This window comes from Sphaeramia orbicularis, unplaced genomic scaffold (assembly GCF_902148855.1).
Source record: "Sphaeramia orbicularis unplaced genomic scaffold, fSphaOr1.1, whole genome shotgun sequence".
NCBI classification, from domain to species: domain Eukaryota; kingdom Metazoa; phylum Chordata; class Actinopteri; order Kurtiformes; family Apogonidae; genus Sphaeramia; species Sphaeramia orbicularis.
In genome coordinates, this window is record NW_021941571.1 from 243,685 (window position 1) to 260,549 (window position 16,865).

Consider the following 16,865-nt stretch of genomic DNA (forward strand, 5'->3'; position numbering starts at 1 on the left):
TTAAAAGTGAAGAAACAGAGACTGTTTAAGTAAAACATGTCATTACCTCAACATATGGGTCATATCTGATGACCATGAAAAGATGAAGAACTGTATTTTACACCAATTATTTACAAGTACTGATAGGATTAATGGACAGTGGAGACCAAAAGAGGTTCCAAAAACCGCACAAACACTGAATATGGACACAAGAAAATAACAGAGCAATAACTATAACAAACAGGAGGGAAAATATGTACTATTGGAAAGAGCTAGAGGAAACAGCAAAGGAAGAAGAATACATAAATATATGTGTGTACACATACATACATACATATATATATATATATATATATGTATATACACACACACACACATATATATATATATATGTATGTATGTATGTATGTATGTATATATAATCACAGGATGAAAGTACTGGTAGAAACAAGTGGAAAAGTAATAAATAATTTTTTAAAAAACATCCTTTTTACTGCAAAGGTCCTGGTTGAAACCCAGAAGAACCCAAAAACCCAGATCAGTGTAGGCCACGAAGAGCTGGGATCACTGGGATCTGGACCCAGATCTGGGTTCTGAAGGTGGAGCGTTCAGAGGGCGTGTCTCAGGGATGTCACGATGGTTGCTATGGTGATAGGCGGGGCCTGAAGTTGTTTGGTCGGACCATCATTGACACGGCCTTTAAGGAGTAGAAGTCTGAGTCCTTCCAGGAGAACCAGACGATACCATCTGGACCCAGGAGGTTCTGGGCCTTTAGGGAGTACTGACCACCCTGGGGGAGAAGATTCAGATTCAGGTCCTTTAGAAGATTCAGATCCAGTTTCAGATTCAGATTCAGATCCTTTCGAGTTAATAAACAGTAGAACTGAACCACACGCTGACATTCAACCACTGCTTTTAACTCTTCTACATCAGGTTCAGGAGAGCACATGGGGGGTTCATGGTTCAGGTTCTGGTCCAAACCAAGGTTCTAATAGTTTTGGATTTTTCATTCTAGTTTAGTTTTATTTAGTTTTAACTTTTTTTCTCTAATTCAGTTTGAATTTGTTTTTACAGCAGGTTTGCTGGTTTTCTAAATGCTTAGCTTTAGTTCAGATGTATTCTTATCTTTTCTCTTCCTCGCTGTCGGATATCTGTTTCCAGGTAGAGAGGGGACGAAAAGACGACTCTAAACGACAACTGACGAGAAGATACAATTGATCAAGTGAAATAAATCAATTTTGTATCAATCTAACATGGACAAAGATGAAAACAAAGGGAATTTTATCCATAATTTTTATCTGTTTTAGTAAACTACTACAAATTCTCCAAAAGACTAAAACAAAACGGTTTCAATTTCAGCCCAAACTGGGTCCAAAGAGTCAACCACCTGGTCCACTCTGTCCACCTGGTCCACCCTGTCCACCCAGTCCACCCTGTCCACCCAGTCCACCCAGTCCACCCGGTCCACCCGGTCCACCCAGTCCACCTGGTCCACCCTGTCCACCCAGTCCACCCAGTCCACCCGGTCCACCCGGTCCACCCAGTCCACCTGGTCCACCCTGTCCATCTAATCCACCCAGTCCACCTGGTCCACCCTGTCCACCTGGTCAACCTGGTCCACCCGGTCCACCCTGTCCACCCAGTCCACCCTGTCCACCCGGTCCATCTGGTCCACCCGGTCCACCCTGTCCACCAGTCCACCTGGTCCACCTGGTCCACCTGGTCAGTACCTGGTAGTAGACTCCGTTCAGGTTGGCGTAGAAGCACTGGTGGAACCACCAGCCGGCGTGGCTGATCTCAGCGCAGATGTCCCCGGTGTCAGGGGTACTGAAGTCCTGCAGGTTATGGTACCAGCCGAACGAGTCCTCCACGGTCCCGCTGAACCCGGACACGTGGAGCCGGTACCGGTTCTCCTCATCCTCGATCCTGCAGCGTCACAAAACACACTCCAGTTGACCGGTGGAATGGACTTCAACTGGAGAAGAACAGCTGATAAACAGATTATTATAGTTAATGTTCTGTTTGGATCCACAGGTTCTACATGTGGTGGGTTTTCTGCTGTTGTGTATTTGAACATGTTCCACATTTGTCCAGTAGTCAGCGCCAAAGAGTTCTGGACACAGAGACAGGATTAGAAGAAAACTGGATTAAAAATGAGTAATATTTAATATCTGTAATAAGGTGGACGTTTGGGTCTGTAAGGGTTAAAGGTGGACGTTTGGGTGTTTAAGGGTTAAAGGTGGACATTTGGGTCTGTAAGGGTTAAAGGTGAACGTTTGGGTCTGTGAGGGTTAAAGGTGAACGTTTGGGTCTGTAAGGGTTAAAGGTGGACGTTTGGGTCTGTAAGGGTTAAAGGTGGACGTTTGGGTCTGTAAGGGTTAAAGGTGGACGTTTGGGTCTGTAAGGGTTAAAGGTGAACGTTTGGGTCTGTAAGGGTTAAAGGTGGACGTTTGGGTCTGTAAGGGTTAAAGGTGGACGTTTGGGTCTGTTAGGGTTAAAGGTGGACGTTTGGGTCTGTAAGGGTTAAAGGTGGACGTTTGGGTCTGTAAGGGTTAAAGGTGGACGTTTGGGTCTGTAAGGGTTAAAGGTGGACGTTTGGGTCTGTAAGGGTTAAAGGTGAACGTTTGGGTCTGTAAGGGTTAAAGGTGGACGTTTGGGTCTGTAAGGGTTAAAGGTGGACGTTTGGGTCTGTTAGGGTTAAAGGTGGACGTTTGGGTCTGTAAGGGTTAAAGGTGGACGTTTGGGTCTGTAAGGGTTAAAGGTGGACGTTTGGGTCTGTGAGGGTTAAAGGTGGACGTTTGGGTCTGTGAGGGTTAAAGGTGGACGTTTGGGTCTGTAAGGGTTAAAGGTGGACGTTTGGGTCTGTAAGGGTTAAAGGTGAACGTTTGGGTCTGTAAGGGTTAAAGGTGGACGTTTGGGTCTGTAAGGGTTAAAGGTGGACGTTTGGGTATTTAAGGGTTAAAGGTGGACGTTTGGGTCTGTAAGGGTTAAAGGTGGACGTTTGGGTATTTAAGGGTTAAAGGTGGACGTTTGGGTCTGTAAGGGTTAAAGGTGGACGTTTGGGTCTGTAAGGGTTAAAGGTGGACGTTTGGGTCTGTAAGGGTTAAAGGTGGACGTTTGGGTGTTTAAGGGTTAAAGGTGGACGTTTGGGTCTGTAAGGGTTAAAGGTGGACGTTTGGGTCTGTGAGGGTTAAAGGTGGACGTTTGGGTCTTTAAGGGTTAAAGGTGGACGTTTGGGTATTTAAGGGTTAAAGGTGGACGTTTGGGTATTTAAGGGTTAAAGGTGGACGTTTGGGTCTGTAAGGGTTAAAGGTGGACGTTAGGGTATTTAAGGGTTAAAGGTGAACGTTTGGGTCTGTAAGGGTTAAAGGTGGACGTTTGGGTCTGTAAGGGTTAAAGGTGGACGTTTGGGTGTTTAAGGGTTAAAGGTGGACGTTTGGGTCTGTAAGGGTTAAAGGTGGACGTTTGGGTATTTAAGGGTTAAAGGTGGACGTTTGGGTCTGTAAGGGTTAAAGGTGGATGTTTGGGTCTTTAAGGGTTAAAGGTGGACATTTGGGTATTTAAGGGTTAAAGGTGGACGTTTGGGTCTTTAAGGGTTAAAGGTGGACGTTTGGGTCTGTAAGGGTTAAAGGTGGACGTTTGGGTGTTTAAGGGTTAAAGGTGGACGTTTGGGTATTTAAGGGTTAAAGGTGGACGTTTGGGTCTGTAAGGGTTAAAGGTGGACGTTTGGGTATTTAAGGGTTAAAGGTGGACATTTGGGTATTTAAGGGTTAAAGGTGGACGTTTGGGTATTTAAGGGTTAAAGGTGGACGTTTGGGTCTGTAAGGGTTAAAGGTGGACGTTTGGGTGTTTAAGGGTTAAAGGTGGACGTTTGGGTATTTAAGGGTTAAAGGTGGACGTTTGGGTCTGTAAGGGTTAAAGGTGGACGTTTGGGTATTTAAGGGTTAAAGGTGGACGTTTGGGTCTGTAAGGGTTAAAGGTGGATGTTTGGGTCTTTAAGGGTTAAAGGTGGACATTTGGGTATTTAAGGGTTAAAGGTGGACGTTTGGGTCTTTAAGGGTTAAAGGTGGACGTTTGGGTATTTAAGGGTTAAAGGTGGACGTTTGGGTCTGTAAGGGTTAAAGGTGGACGTTTGGGTATTTAAGGGTTAAAGGTGGACATTTGGGTATTTAAGGGTTAAAGGTGGACGTTTGGGTCTGTAAGGGTTAAAGGTGGACGTTTGGGTCTGTAAGGGTTAAAGGTGGACGTTTGGGTCTGTAAGGGTTAAAGGTGGACGTTTGGGTCTGTAAGGGTTAAAGGTGGACGTTTGGGTATTTAAGGGTTAAAGGTGGACGTTTGGGTCTTTAAGGGTTAAAGGTGGACGTTTGGGTGTTTAAGGGTTAAAGGTGGACGTTTGGGTGTTTAAGGGTTAAAGGTGGACGTTTGGGTCTGTAAGGGTTAAAGGTGGACGTTTGGGTATTTAAGGGTTAAAGGTGGACGTTTGGGTCTGTAAGGGTTAAAGGTGGACGTTTGGGTATTTAAGGGTTAAAGGTGGACGTTTGGGTCTTGTAAGGGTTAAAGGTGGACGTTTGGGTATTTAAGGGTTAAAGGTGGACGTTTGGGTATTTAAGGGTTAAAGGTGGACGTTTGGGTCTGTAAGGGTTAAAGGTGGACGTTTGGGTCTGTAAGGGTTAAAGGTGGACGTTTGGGTATTTAAGGGTTAAAGGTGGACGTTTGGGTCTGTAAGGGTTAAAGGTGGACGTTTGGGTCTGTAAGGGTTAAAGGTGGACGTTTGGGTATTTAAGGGTTAAAGGTGGACGTTTGGGTCTTTAAGGGTTAAAGGTGGACGTTTGGGTGTTTAAGGGTTAAAGGTGGACGTTTGGGTGTTTAAGGGTTAAAGGTGGACGTTTGGGTCTGTAAGGGTTAAAGGTGGACGTTTGGGTATTTAAGGGTTAAAGGTGGACGTTTGGGTCTGTAAGGGTTAAAGGTGGACGTTTGGGTATTTAAGGGTTAAAGGTGGACGTTTGGGTCTGTAAGGGTTAAAGGTGGACGTTTGGGTCTGTAAGGGTTAAAGGTGGACGTTTGGGTGTTTAAGGGTTAAAGGTGGACGTTTGGGTCTGTAAGGGTTAAAGGTGGACGTTTGGGTCTGTAAGGGTTAAAGGTGGACGTTTGGGTATTTAAGGGTTAAAGGTGGACGTTTGGGTCTGTAAGGGTTAAAGGTGGACGTTTGGGTATTTAAGGGTTAAAGGTGGACGTTTGGGTATTTAAGGGTTAAAGGTGGACGTTTGGGTCTGTAAGGGTTAAAGGTGGACGTTTGGGTCTGTAAGGGTTAAAGGTGGACGTTTGGGTATTTAAGGGTTAAAGGTGGACGTTTGGGTCTGTAAGGGTTAAAGGTGGACGTTTGGGTATTTAAGGGTTAAAGGTGGACGTTTGGGTCTGTAAGGGTTAAAGGTGGACGTTTGGGTCTGTAAGGGTTAAAGGTGGACGTTTGGGTCTGTAAGGGTTAAAGGTGGACGTTTGGGTGTTTAAGGGTTAAAGGTGGACGTTTGGGTCTGTAAGGGTTAAAGGTGGACGTTTGGGTCTGTGAGGGTTAAAGGTGGACGTTTGGGTCTTTAAGGGTTAAAGGTGGACGTTTGGGTCTGTAAGGGTTAAAGGTGGACGTTTGGGTCTGGATGTCACTGAGCACATTCTGTACTTTCTGTGAGTAGGAGGGGGCTCTATGGGGGGGGCTTCGAAGGGTTAAATAATCAAATCACAGACTTCCAGTGTGTTGTGTTTTTTTGTCTTTTCTTGTATTTTACGTCACTGTTGTAATTCAATGTCTGTTTTATTCAACTTTCACGTCCAAACCTGAGCTTTTAATCTGGAAAGAAATAAAGGTTTGACATTGATCAGGATAATTATCGATAATAATATGAAGATGTTGATGAATTCATTCATGTATCTTTTGCCATAAATGAAGGACTTAAAGTCCACAGAATGACACAGTAACAGTTGGTGGTTTTGCTAACACTAACGCTAACGCAGCTGCTCTACCTGAAGCTGCTGTAGTGGGCGTGTCTGTGGGCGTGGCCCCAGTCCTGCAGGTGGATGCGGAGGCTGTAGTGTCCCTGGTTGGACAGCAGGTGGAGCTGATGGTTTCCCAGCCAGTGTTCTCCACGTGCTTCACCAAAGCCGTCTCGATAATCGGTCCAGCCGCGGTTAAAACTCACCGAGCCGTCACGGCGCCGCTGGAACACGGTCCAACCTCCACCTGACGGACACGCAAACGGGAAAACGCCAACAATTCACACAAACACGACACGGTTTAACGACACAGACATGTAATAAACAATATGAGCTGGTGGGTGGAGCCAGAGCCTTATAAAGAGAATTATGACACTGTGATGTGACCGCTCTGGTGGTCACATGGTTCATGTAAGCCTGAATAGTTCCAAACAAACCCAGCACTGTATGGTTATTCTATTGGACAAGCAGCAGGTCAATCTAAAATAAGCCCCACCCACCCGTTGTGTCACTACTGTGTGTACTGTTGTGTGTGTTCTACTTTTGAGTAGTGGGCGTGGCCACTGAAAGGATTGACTTAGCATTAGCACACATACAACAAGGCATTAACCACAGGATAGCATAAAGTCTGACTTAGCATGTTAACGTTAGCACACACACAATATGGCATTAACCACAGGATAGCGTCCAGGCTAACTTAGCATGTTAGCATTAGCACACACATAATAGGGCACTAACCACAGGATAGCATACAGGCTAATTTAGCATGTTAGCATTAGCACACACACAATAAGGCACTAACCACAGGACAGCATACAGGCTAATTTAGCATGTTAGCGTTAACACACACACAATAAGGCATTAACCACAGGATAGCATACAGGCTAACTTAGCATGTTAGCATTAGCACAGACCATAAACTCAGTAAAACAAAGTAACTGCAGTAACTGTCCTCCAGATGATCACATGACCTCAGGTGACAAACTGAAGCTAACACCTGCAGGTCTAACAGAACAACTGGAAATCCAACCCACAGAACCACATTTGGACTAACGGCCCCTTCCCTTAGAACCTCCATCATTGTAGTTCTAGTGGTTCCATATGAACCTCCATCATTGTAGTTCTAGTGGTTCCATATGAACCTCCATCATTGTAGTTCTAGTGGTTCCATATGGACTACAGCTGAAACCCCAACAGAACAGTTGGATCAGATGTAAATGGATCCAAACACAAACACAGACCAAAGAAAACAGAATTTAAACAGAAATGACACTGATACAGGAAATAGACTGGACCAGTGGAAAGATGACCGTATCTGATCACCTTAGAACTGGAGTTGGTAGATCAGCACAAATACAAATGAATGTGTTCAGACGGTGGAACACTGAATGTTTGGAACTATTGGCCCCGCCCCCAGAACCAGGAAGGACGTTTATATTTAGTCTGACATGTTTTACAGCAGGAGTCTGTGGAAGTGTGCTAACTGTTCTATTAAAGGCTCTGGAAGTGTGCTAACTGTTCTATTAAAGGCTCTGGAAGTGTGCTAACTGTTCTATTAAAGGCTCTGGGTGAAAGGTGTGATGTCACGCCTCACCCTCTGTGTCCATGTCGCAGTAGACTGGGAGGGGCGTCCCCGGAGACAGGACGATGGTGTACACCCCCGAACGCCGGACGCCATTCTGGTACAGAGACGCACAGTCTGACGGACAGAAGGACAGGAAGTGTCTGTCTGCAAGAGACAAAGACAGGACAGGTTTAAAGACAGGTTCAGAGACAGAAAGACAGGACATGGACACAAAAAGTACACAAACACTACACATCTCAGTCTAGACTCATTTTACTGTACTGAGGTCAAACTGTGGAGTAAACAGGAAATCCTGCTGTTTGGACGGAATATTTAATGTGTCATATTTGGTTGTCATTAGTGTGTTGTCTCTGATTGGTGACCTGTGGTCAGCTGTTAGCTGTGGTCAGCTGTGGTCAGCTGTTCCCTGTGGTCAGCTGTTACCTGTGGTCAGCTGTTCCCTGTGGTCAGCTGTTACCTGTGGTCAGGTGTGACCTGTGGTCAGCTGTTAGCCGTGGTCAGGTGTGACCTGTGGTCAGCTGTTAGCTGTGGTCAGCTGTTCCCTGTGGTCAGCTGTTACCTGTGGTCAGGTGTGACCTGTGGTCAGCTGTTCCCTGTGGTCAGCTGTTACCTGGTAACAGCTTGTCTCTCATGCTGAGCGGTGGTGGTGGCGTTCGGACCACGTTGACCTTACAGTCGCTGTTGCGGCTCACGTGCCGCACGGCGGCCGACAGGTTGCGCAGCTGGGCCTGCAGCTCATACAGCAGTGCGGCGTGGACGTGCAGCAGCGTGTCGGCCTGGGCGTGACGCGTCTCCAGGGAGCGCAGCCGGTGGGCAAAGGTGGCGTTGAGTGTCACGCCGTCTTCACTCTGAGACACACGCACACATGAGACCAATAAGTGAAGTGAACAGATGACAGGCTGAGGGTTTATGTGACCACCAGAGGGAGTAGTGAGTTAAGTTAATGATGAGAACCAGAAAGAAACAACTGTCAGAGTCAAAGAAATGAAGTGATAAAAGTAAGAGTAAATGTACAGAAAGGACGGTAACTCAGAGTTTCTTCTACACTGGTCAGTTTGATTCTGAGGCTGATGAAGGTAGACAGTTATTATGGGATGTTTATTTCCCTCTCTCAGTTTTCTGTGCTGTCTCCATACGACACTTTTTGCTCCGTCACTTGTGTTCACTTGTGGTTTCCAGTCGTCTTCTGGTCCCCACTCTACCTGGAAACATGGAGACTAAAGCAGCAGAGTCCTGTCTGGGATTGATTTGAATAGGAGCACAGAGAAGAAGAGAAAAGAGACCACTGAACTACAACTGAACTACAACTGAACTACAACTGAACTACAACTGAACTACAACTAAACTGAACTACAACTGAACTACAACTGAACTACAACTGAACTACAACTGAACTACAACTGAACTACAACTAAACTACAACTGAACTACAACTAAACTGAACTACAACTGAACTACAACTGAACTACAACTGAACTACAACTGAACTACAACTAAACTACAACTGAACTACAACTGAACTACAACTAAACTACAACTAAACTACAACTGAACTACAACTAAACTACAACTAAACTACAACTAAACTAAACTACAACTGAACTACAACTGAACTACAACTGAACTACAACTAAACTACAACTGAACTACAACTAAACTACAACTGAACTACAACTAAACTACAACTAAACTAAACTACAACTGAACTACAACTGAACTACAACTAAGCATTTAGAAAAAAAAGAAAACTAATAAAAACTATCAAACCTGCTCTGAAAACTAATTAAAACAAACTGAATTAGAGAAAAAAAAAAGTAAAAACTAAATAAAACTAAACTACAATGAAGAATCCAAAACTATTATGACTGGGGCGGTGTATCGGCAAGAATCTGGTGATATGAGACAAATCACAATACTAGGATCACGATACGATATATCGCGATATATCATGATACTGTTAAAAAGGCAATTTTTTGTTTGTTTCTTTTTTTTAAATGATTATTTCCTTTAAGAATTTAATTACAGCATAAATCTGCACAAATCCTAAACACATTTGTATTTGATCCCAACAGGATCTAATGTTCTATCAGCAAATGTTCAAACTGTGTTCAAACTGAAATTCTGTTTTCCAGACATTCCAGTTTCAGATCCTGTTCAAATGTTCAGATTCTATTAGTTCACAACTAACATCAGAACAGGATTTGAGTTCAATCCAAACAAAGGAACGAACATCTGCCTCTCAGACAGAGAAAAAGTGCTTTTAGGAGGATTCAAGTAACCATTATTTAATAAAACACTGTTAAAAAATAATGAACCTCCACAATATCTGCATTTTGTCATGTCTGCTCCCAGACTGTGTCTGGATTTGTCTGTCTTCTCTGTGTTGTTTGTCATTTCCTGTTTTATTTTGTTAAGTTTCCCTCATGTGTCATGTCTGGTGTCTTTACTTCCTCTCCCTGATCGTGTTCACCTTTTCCCTGATTACCTGGCTCCACCCTGATGTGTTCCACCTGTGTCCAACTGTCTTCCCACCCTCTTGTGTATTTAAACCCTGTGTTTTCCCCTGTTTAGTTGCCAGTTTGTGCTCTACAACTTGTTGTGCTCACTCACCAGCGTTTTTGGATCCTGTTTGTTTGTCTGCCTGTTTTCGACCCGTTTTCGTCCTTCGACCACCGAGTCAGCCTGTTCCTATCCTGCCTGCTCGTTTACGACCTGGTTCATGTACCCGACTCTGTCTCTGCCTACTCCCTTTGTTACCTCAGCCTCCACCGTGTACCTGTGCTTCGACCATTCGCCTGGATTACTGACCGTGCGTTCTGCCTGTCCCCATGTACCGTTGTCGTATTGTTTGCTCCCCTGTGTATGACCTGGCTTGTTTTTTGACCTCCCTCTGTTTGCTCCTAGTTGGGATTCCGTTGGGGTTTTCCCGGCTCGGCCTTGCTGGTCGTCAGCCATTACCACCCGCAGCCCAGACGTTTATCCCTGGACTCAGTGGCTTTACAGAAATAATATTCTCTCTGTGTTGTATTTTTTCACTTGTTAAAGTGTTTAATAAAAACACTCAACTTTACTTGTACTCTGTGGTCTTGCTTTTGGGTTCAGCCTTTGTACTTAGCCCGTTACACATTTGAATAAATACCTAAAAATATCAACACAGTACTTTTTAATATTGATACAGTATTGTGAAATGAAATATCTGAATATATTGCAGAACCCATATTTTCTTACAGCCCTAATTAGAACCTTGGTCCAGGCCTCAAAGGTGTGAATGTTCAGGTGTGAAGTTCAAGGCTGCAGTCGACCAGCCAGTGGGTGAGGCTTTGTCCATGTGTTCGAAGCTCAAACTCATAGATGTGGGATCAGTGTAGTAACACCACTTTTCTGTTCGTGTGCTGGTGTAATACCTGGCGGACCTACCTGTGTCTCCAGGGCCTGGATTCGGTGCTGGTGCATCCTCAGCTCCTCCTGAAGGTCCGACATCGTCTCCTTCAGCTCCTCCAGCTGGTCCCTCCCTTCTTGGTTTTCTCGGAGCCAATAGGAGATGTCGTCTGTGCAGCGAAATATGTCCGGGCAGCGTTTCTGCGGCATTCCTGTCGGAGGCAGCGCGGCTACGAGTCGGCATCGTCCGTCTGAGGTCACCTGACCGCCATACTCGCCACACAGAGACGTCGAACTGTCGTTATTCCGGGTTTGGTCGGCGCTGCTTCGTATCGGCGGCGGGTCGTCAGGAGGAAGGTCCGAAGTGTCCGGGAAGGAAGGCGGAGGATGCCAGTCTGCGTCCTCGTAGTTGTCCTTGTTTATGTCCTGTACGTCCCAGTTGGTCTCGGTGTTGGTGTCCGGTACGTCCATGTTGCTGTGGACGTCGGGTACGTCCATGAAAACATTGGGATGTACGTCGTCATTGTGACCAAAGTCTGGACGTTCATTGGGAGCAGAAACACTGATCAGCAAAACGACAGCGAGAAACACACACTGCAGCTTCATCTTGGACATTCAACAGCTGCGTTTCTGTGTAATCGTAGAGAAAATGCGAAGCTGACGTCAAAACGTTAAAACTGTTCCTTGTTTGTAGCAAACGAAAAGTGGGATGTCATCATCAAAAGGTAACGGAAGAAGAAGTAGAAGTTCTGAAACCGAAATCAGTCGTTCGCCAAGTGCCAAAAGAAGTCCAAGAAGAAGAAAAAGAAGGAAAGGAAAGCATCTACAGGACGAAAAGGCATCCGACCTTCTGCAGTTTACATAAACATCTGTGCTGACGTGTTTGGAAGAGGTGTTTTAGGATGCTCAGTTTTCCAGTTTTTACATTTCCGTTCAAGAGCTCAACTGACAAACTCGGTCTTGAGGCTGATGTGAACTTTTATCTGAAGCGTCTTCCACCAAAGTCGACGGAATCATTTGGCCTCATGACATTAAACGTTCAACTGTAGGTTTAGATCCAGCTTTAAATGTTGAAGAGCAGTTCAGTTTTTAATCCACGTATTACGACCGAAATAAAAATGTCCCACAGCTTCTCAGTTCTGCACCAACATCTTCAACCTGTAAAACATCGGCTTCAACATTCATTCGATCGGTTGTGGATTTTTTTGTTCCTTTTTTAACCGAGGATCCATGGTGGCAGTTGTTCGAGATCAGACCTACAGCCAAAAAAACGAGTACTTGAAACGTAGACGCTGTTCTGAGGTTTCCAGACCGAGTTTTAGATGAAGACGTCCAGCTGGGATCCTGCTGGTTGAACGTACTATGGAAAAAAAACAAAAACAAGAAGCAACAAATGTTTACAGAACCGACTGTACCTTCTGATGAAATACTTCTAGTTCTTGTCCTCCAGCAAGAGACGGCACCTTATTATCAGGGCAGTGTATCGGCAAGAATCTGAAGATACAATACAAATCACAATACTAGGATCACGATAATACATATAACGATATATCATGATACTATTAAAAAGGCAATTGTTTTGTTTGTTTCTACTTGTTTTGTGTTTTTTTAAGATTATTTCCTGGAAAGATTGAATTAAACCAGAAATCGGCACAAATACTAAACATATTTTTATTTCAGAACATGATCTAATGTTATATCACAAAATTTTTCTAATTCTTCTAGTTTCCGAAGGAACTCCCATCTGCCTCTCAGACAGTAAAAAGTGCTTTTAGGAGGATTCAGACAACCATTATTTAATAAATTTATTTCTAGAGCACTTTTCACAGACAGAGTCACAAAGTGCTTTATCAATTCAAATCAGAATCCAATTACGTTTCCAGACCCAACAGAATCCTTCAGGAACAAACACTTGTGATTGGTGACAGTGGAAGGAAAAAGTTCCCTTTAACAGCAGAAACCTGGAGCAGAGCCAGACTCCTGAAGGATGGACGTCTGCCTGGACCAGTGGGGTTAGAGAGAGAGAGTAAAGGAGGAGAAAAGAGAGAGCGATAGAGATATAGAGAGACTGGGGGGGGGGGGGCGACGACACATGGAGTACGATATGATGAATACATAGAGTGTAATCAGTCTGTGGTGGTCCTGGGTCAGGTGGGAGACTAAAAAGCCTTTTTGAACAGGAGGGTTTGGAGGTGTTTCTTAAAGCTCTGTACAGAGTCCATGGACCGTAGGTGTAGAGGCAGGTCATTCCATAGACGTGGTCCACAGCTTTAACAGACCTGTCACCACGTGTGCTAAAACAGGTGCGTGGAACCATCAGCAGGTGTGTGGAACCATCAGCAGGTGTGTGGAACCATCAGCAGGTGTGTGGAACCATCAGCAGGTGTGTGGAACCATCAGCAGGTGCTGTCCTGAAGACCTCAAGCTACGAGTTGAGCTGTAGGGCTGGATCAGGGAAGTAACGTATATATTACGTATTAATAAAACGCTGTTAAACTAGAAATGCACTCAGAGAGTGCAGACCTCCGCCAAGGCAGATCAGTGCCCCCCCCAAAATCACCATCAAAATTTAATCATTTGTTCCTTGTGCCAGTATCAACATTTCCTGAAAGTTTCATCAAAATCTGTCCATAACTTTTTGAGTTATCTTGCACATGGACAAACAGACAAACAAACCAACGCCAACAAAAACAGAACCTCCTTGGCGGAGGTAATAATAATCAATAAGATATAAACAATAAAGAAAACCAAAGAACAAAACTGAACCTCCACAATATCTGCATTTGAATAAATACCTAAAAATATCGATACAGTATTTTTTATATTGATACAGTATTGTGAAATGAAATATCATGATATATTGCAGAACTGATATTTTCTAACAGACCTACTTATTATTTTTGCAAAATTGAAAAGTTCTCAAAAATTGAAACCCAACCTCAGTTTTTGGACCAAATGGACACAATTTTAGTGATGTCTACCTGTGCTGTTGTATGGACGCCACTTACATAAATATTCACATAATAATAATGGATGTAAACATGCATGAATCCACACTTTCTTCTACAGATTTTCTAAAAATTCTGATGAAACTTGTACATTTAGGTGGAAGCCTGACCAGTACACCGTTTTATGTTCTCTTATGGAGATGGTAAATACATTTCATTTAGTTTTCAACCTTCGAATGCACCTTCAAGAAGGACCCAAAGGTAGTCCTCCATGAAACACTAAGACAGTCTGCAATGTAAGACCAGAGAAGTGGAGTTTACTTCAAAAATCTGAGATAACCCATTGCCTTAAAAAATGTCAGTAAAGAGTAATGAAAACTTGAGTGTATTAAACTGAAATGCTTGATTTGAATGGACTTGCTATTTTAAGTCCAAGACACAAAATGACAAGTTTATTTAACTGAAAATTTGTTGCAATGTCAATGTCTTTGTATAATTATTTGATTTAATATCATCAGTTCATTGGACTCAGTTCTAGTGATGTGACGTTCATGAACGAATCGAATCTTTTGAATGGTTCTTTGAAATGAATGATGGGAACCGAGTCTTTGTAAAGAGCTGTTAATTTTTTTTTTTTTATTTTATTTTATTTTTTTTTATGGAGGGAGTGTCTGATATCCTGTCAATTTACCAACAGACTGTTCTTGTTCTGAGGCTGTCACTATAGTTCAGGTATTTCAGTAACTGCAGTGATTCATCACTGTTGTGTTTTGTGCAATTTTTTTCCGTATGTTTCCACACATTTATTGTTCTTGTTTTGAGGAGAATAAAATGTTATTTCATCAGAAAATGTTTAATTTTCTTCTTCATTTTCATTCAACAGACTAGTCCACATAATGTACTGGGATGTTTTTGGTCCAGTTCCATCATTTGTCTAATGTCACCTCTCATGTCATGGATTTAACCCACACATTTGAACTAACGATTCTTTTTTACGCTAAGATAATATTTACTGCCGCACCAATTAAACACCTTTAAAATGGGATGTCAATCATCACATGTAGCCGATTTAGTCATTCAAACATTTGTGTTTCAAAATAATGCAAAAAAACATAAAAGAGCCAGTCTGTTGAATGACTCTTTTCAGTGAACGACTCCCTTCAAAGAGACAAAAATCCCATCACTACTCAGCTCCAAGCTGATTTAAATTAAAATCTTTTGCAATATTGTAGTGTGGATGGAAGTTAGCTTTATGTAATTTACCAGTACAGGACGTGCTTTTAATTTGGTAAGGTATATAAATTTTTATTGTTCAAGAACAATCTTATCTGAACGTCTGAGCAGTAAATCCATAGTTCTTCCTCTGGCTCTGACTCATGGTGCAGTTCAACAGAAACAAACACAAAAGGCCTGGAGCGGCTATTTGTCATCAAAATTAAATCTACCTAAAGGTGACTGAACTTAGACTGTAACAGAACCACTAGATGCACCATGGGTTTGTGGTTTACGCAGTCAGAACACAGATGTAGTTCAAGTGGTTGATTTTCAAGATTTCGCAGACAAATGACACTGAAGGCCTTTTGTGCTGTCTGTCCTGTCGGATGTCTGTGTCTGGTATAAAACCATAGGCCCACCCAGGTGCATGCTGGTCTATCTTTGTATTTCTACCCAGGTGCCCACGGTCTAAACCAAAAACACAACACAAAACAAAAAGGTGCTAAATACCAAAGAATGAAAACAATAACCATAAAAAAATATATGTTCTAAATATTAAACAAACAAAAATAAACAAATCAAAATAAACAATTAGCCAAAAAATACTAAGTTAGTAAACAAAAAAGGTAAATTAACTTTAAACAAAAACTAAACCGACAAATAGTTCCTCCAAGGCCAATAAACACTGACACACACACATTCAGTCCACATGAACACTAACAGCACAACCACTGAGCCCTGCACAGAAAAACAACACATTTACAACCACAGGAACAATACCCACAATGCACTGCACAGATACAAAGGTGTGGTCAGGACTCAAACTGAGGGATTTAAATCCATTCCACTGAAACTGTTTCGTACTTTCAACTCTGTCTACAAATGAGTAGAATATACTGAACATTTTATAGGAATGGAATCAAACTGAAATCATTGAAGTCCATTGGAATTAAAGCACTTTAGTCAAAACAAAGTCCAGGCTTACAGTGTGTCATTAAACCCAGGTTTTCCTACCGGTGTCAGGTCTGAGGGTTGAATGAGCGTCAGTGGAAAAGCATCAGGACGCTCTGGACACTCATGTTTACGTGAACGTTGGATATGATCTCATATTCTGATAATCCTCTAAAGGGATTGGACGCCCTTGGCCTGGGAGGTAACGGACTCCACTCACAGGGATTACAGTCATGTGACCACACATTACAACAGGGCTGTCAAACATGCACCCCCCCAAAGGTTCCAGTCCCACCCCTGGGATGAATTTACAAAGTGTAAAAACTCCACAGTCCAGGCTGTGGAACTCATGTTAGTGTGGGTTCCACATCCAGACCAATCTGATCTACAGTCCAATAAGAACAGCAGAAGAACCCACACAGAAGAACCACTGCAGATTTACTACTGGGACTGATGGGAAAATAATATGACATTATGTCTGTAAATAATGACAACTACAGATGTTTGTCTTTGTTTTAGTGCAAAAATTAACATTAAATTATGAAAATATTTACATTTACAAACAATAATGTAACAGTAAAATGTGAAGAACCTGAAATGTCTGTATTAAATTCAGTCCAGTTTGAACTCTTTTCTTCCTGTTCCTCAGTGTTTAGTGTCTTTGGAGATCTGATCCAGAATGCACATGGACTAATGAGAAGTTACTACTCAAAAATCACCCAAAAATCACCCAAAAATGACCCCAAAACCACCTAAAAATGACCCAAAAATGACCCCAAAACCACCTAAAAATGACCCAAAAATGACCCCAAAACCACCTAAAA

General features: G+C 42.9%; 1 protein-coding gene across 1 annotated transcript; it reads right to left on the bottom strand.

Moving 5' to 3' along the window:
• Positions 1-384: 384 nt before the first annotated feature.
• LOC115416176 (angiopoietin-4-like) lies at positions 385-16,204 on the bottom strand. Its single transcript, XM_030129899.1, has 7 exons — positions 16,105-16,204; positions 10,967-12,287; positions 8,160-8,397; positions 7,559-7,693; positions 5,995-6,211; positions 1,710-1,905; positions 385-769 (listed from the first exon to the last, which is right to left on the bottom strand). Exons 2-7 carry the CDS (start codon positions 11,540-11,542, stop codon positions 623-625), a joined length of 1,509 nt encoding a protein of 502 aa, XP_029985759.1. The 5' UTR covers positions 11,543-12,287; positions 16,105-16,204; the 3' UTR covers positions 385-622.
• Between the last annotated feature and the right edge of the window lie 661 nt (positions 16,205-16,865).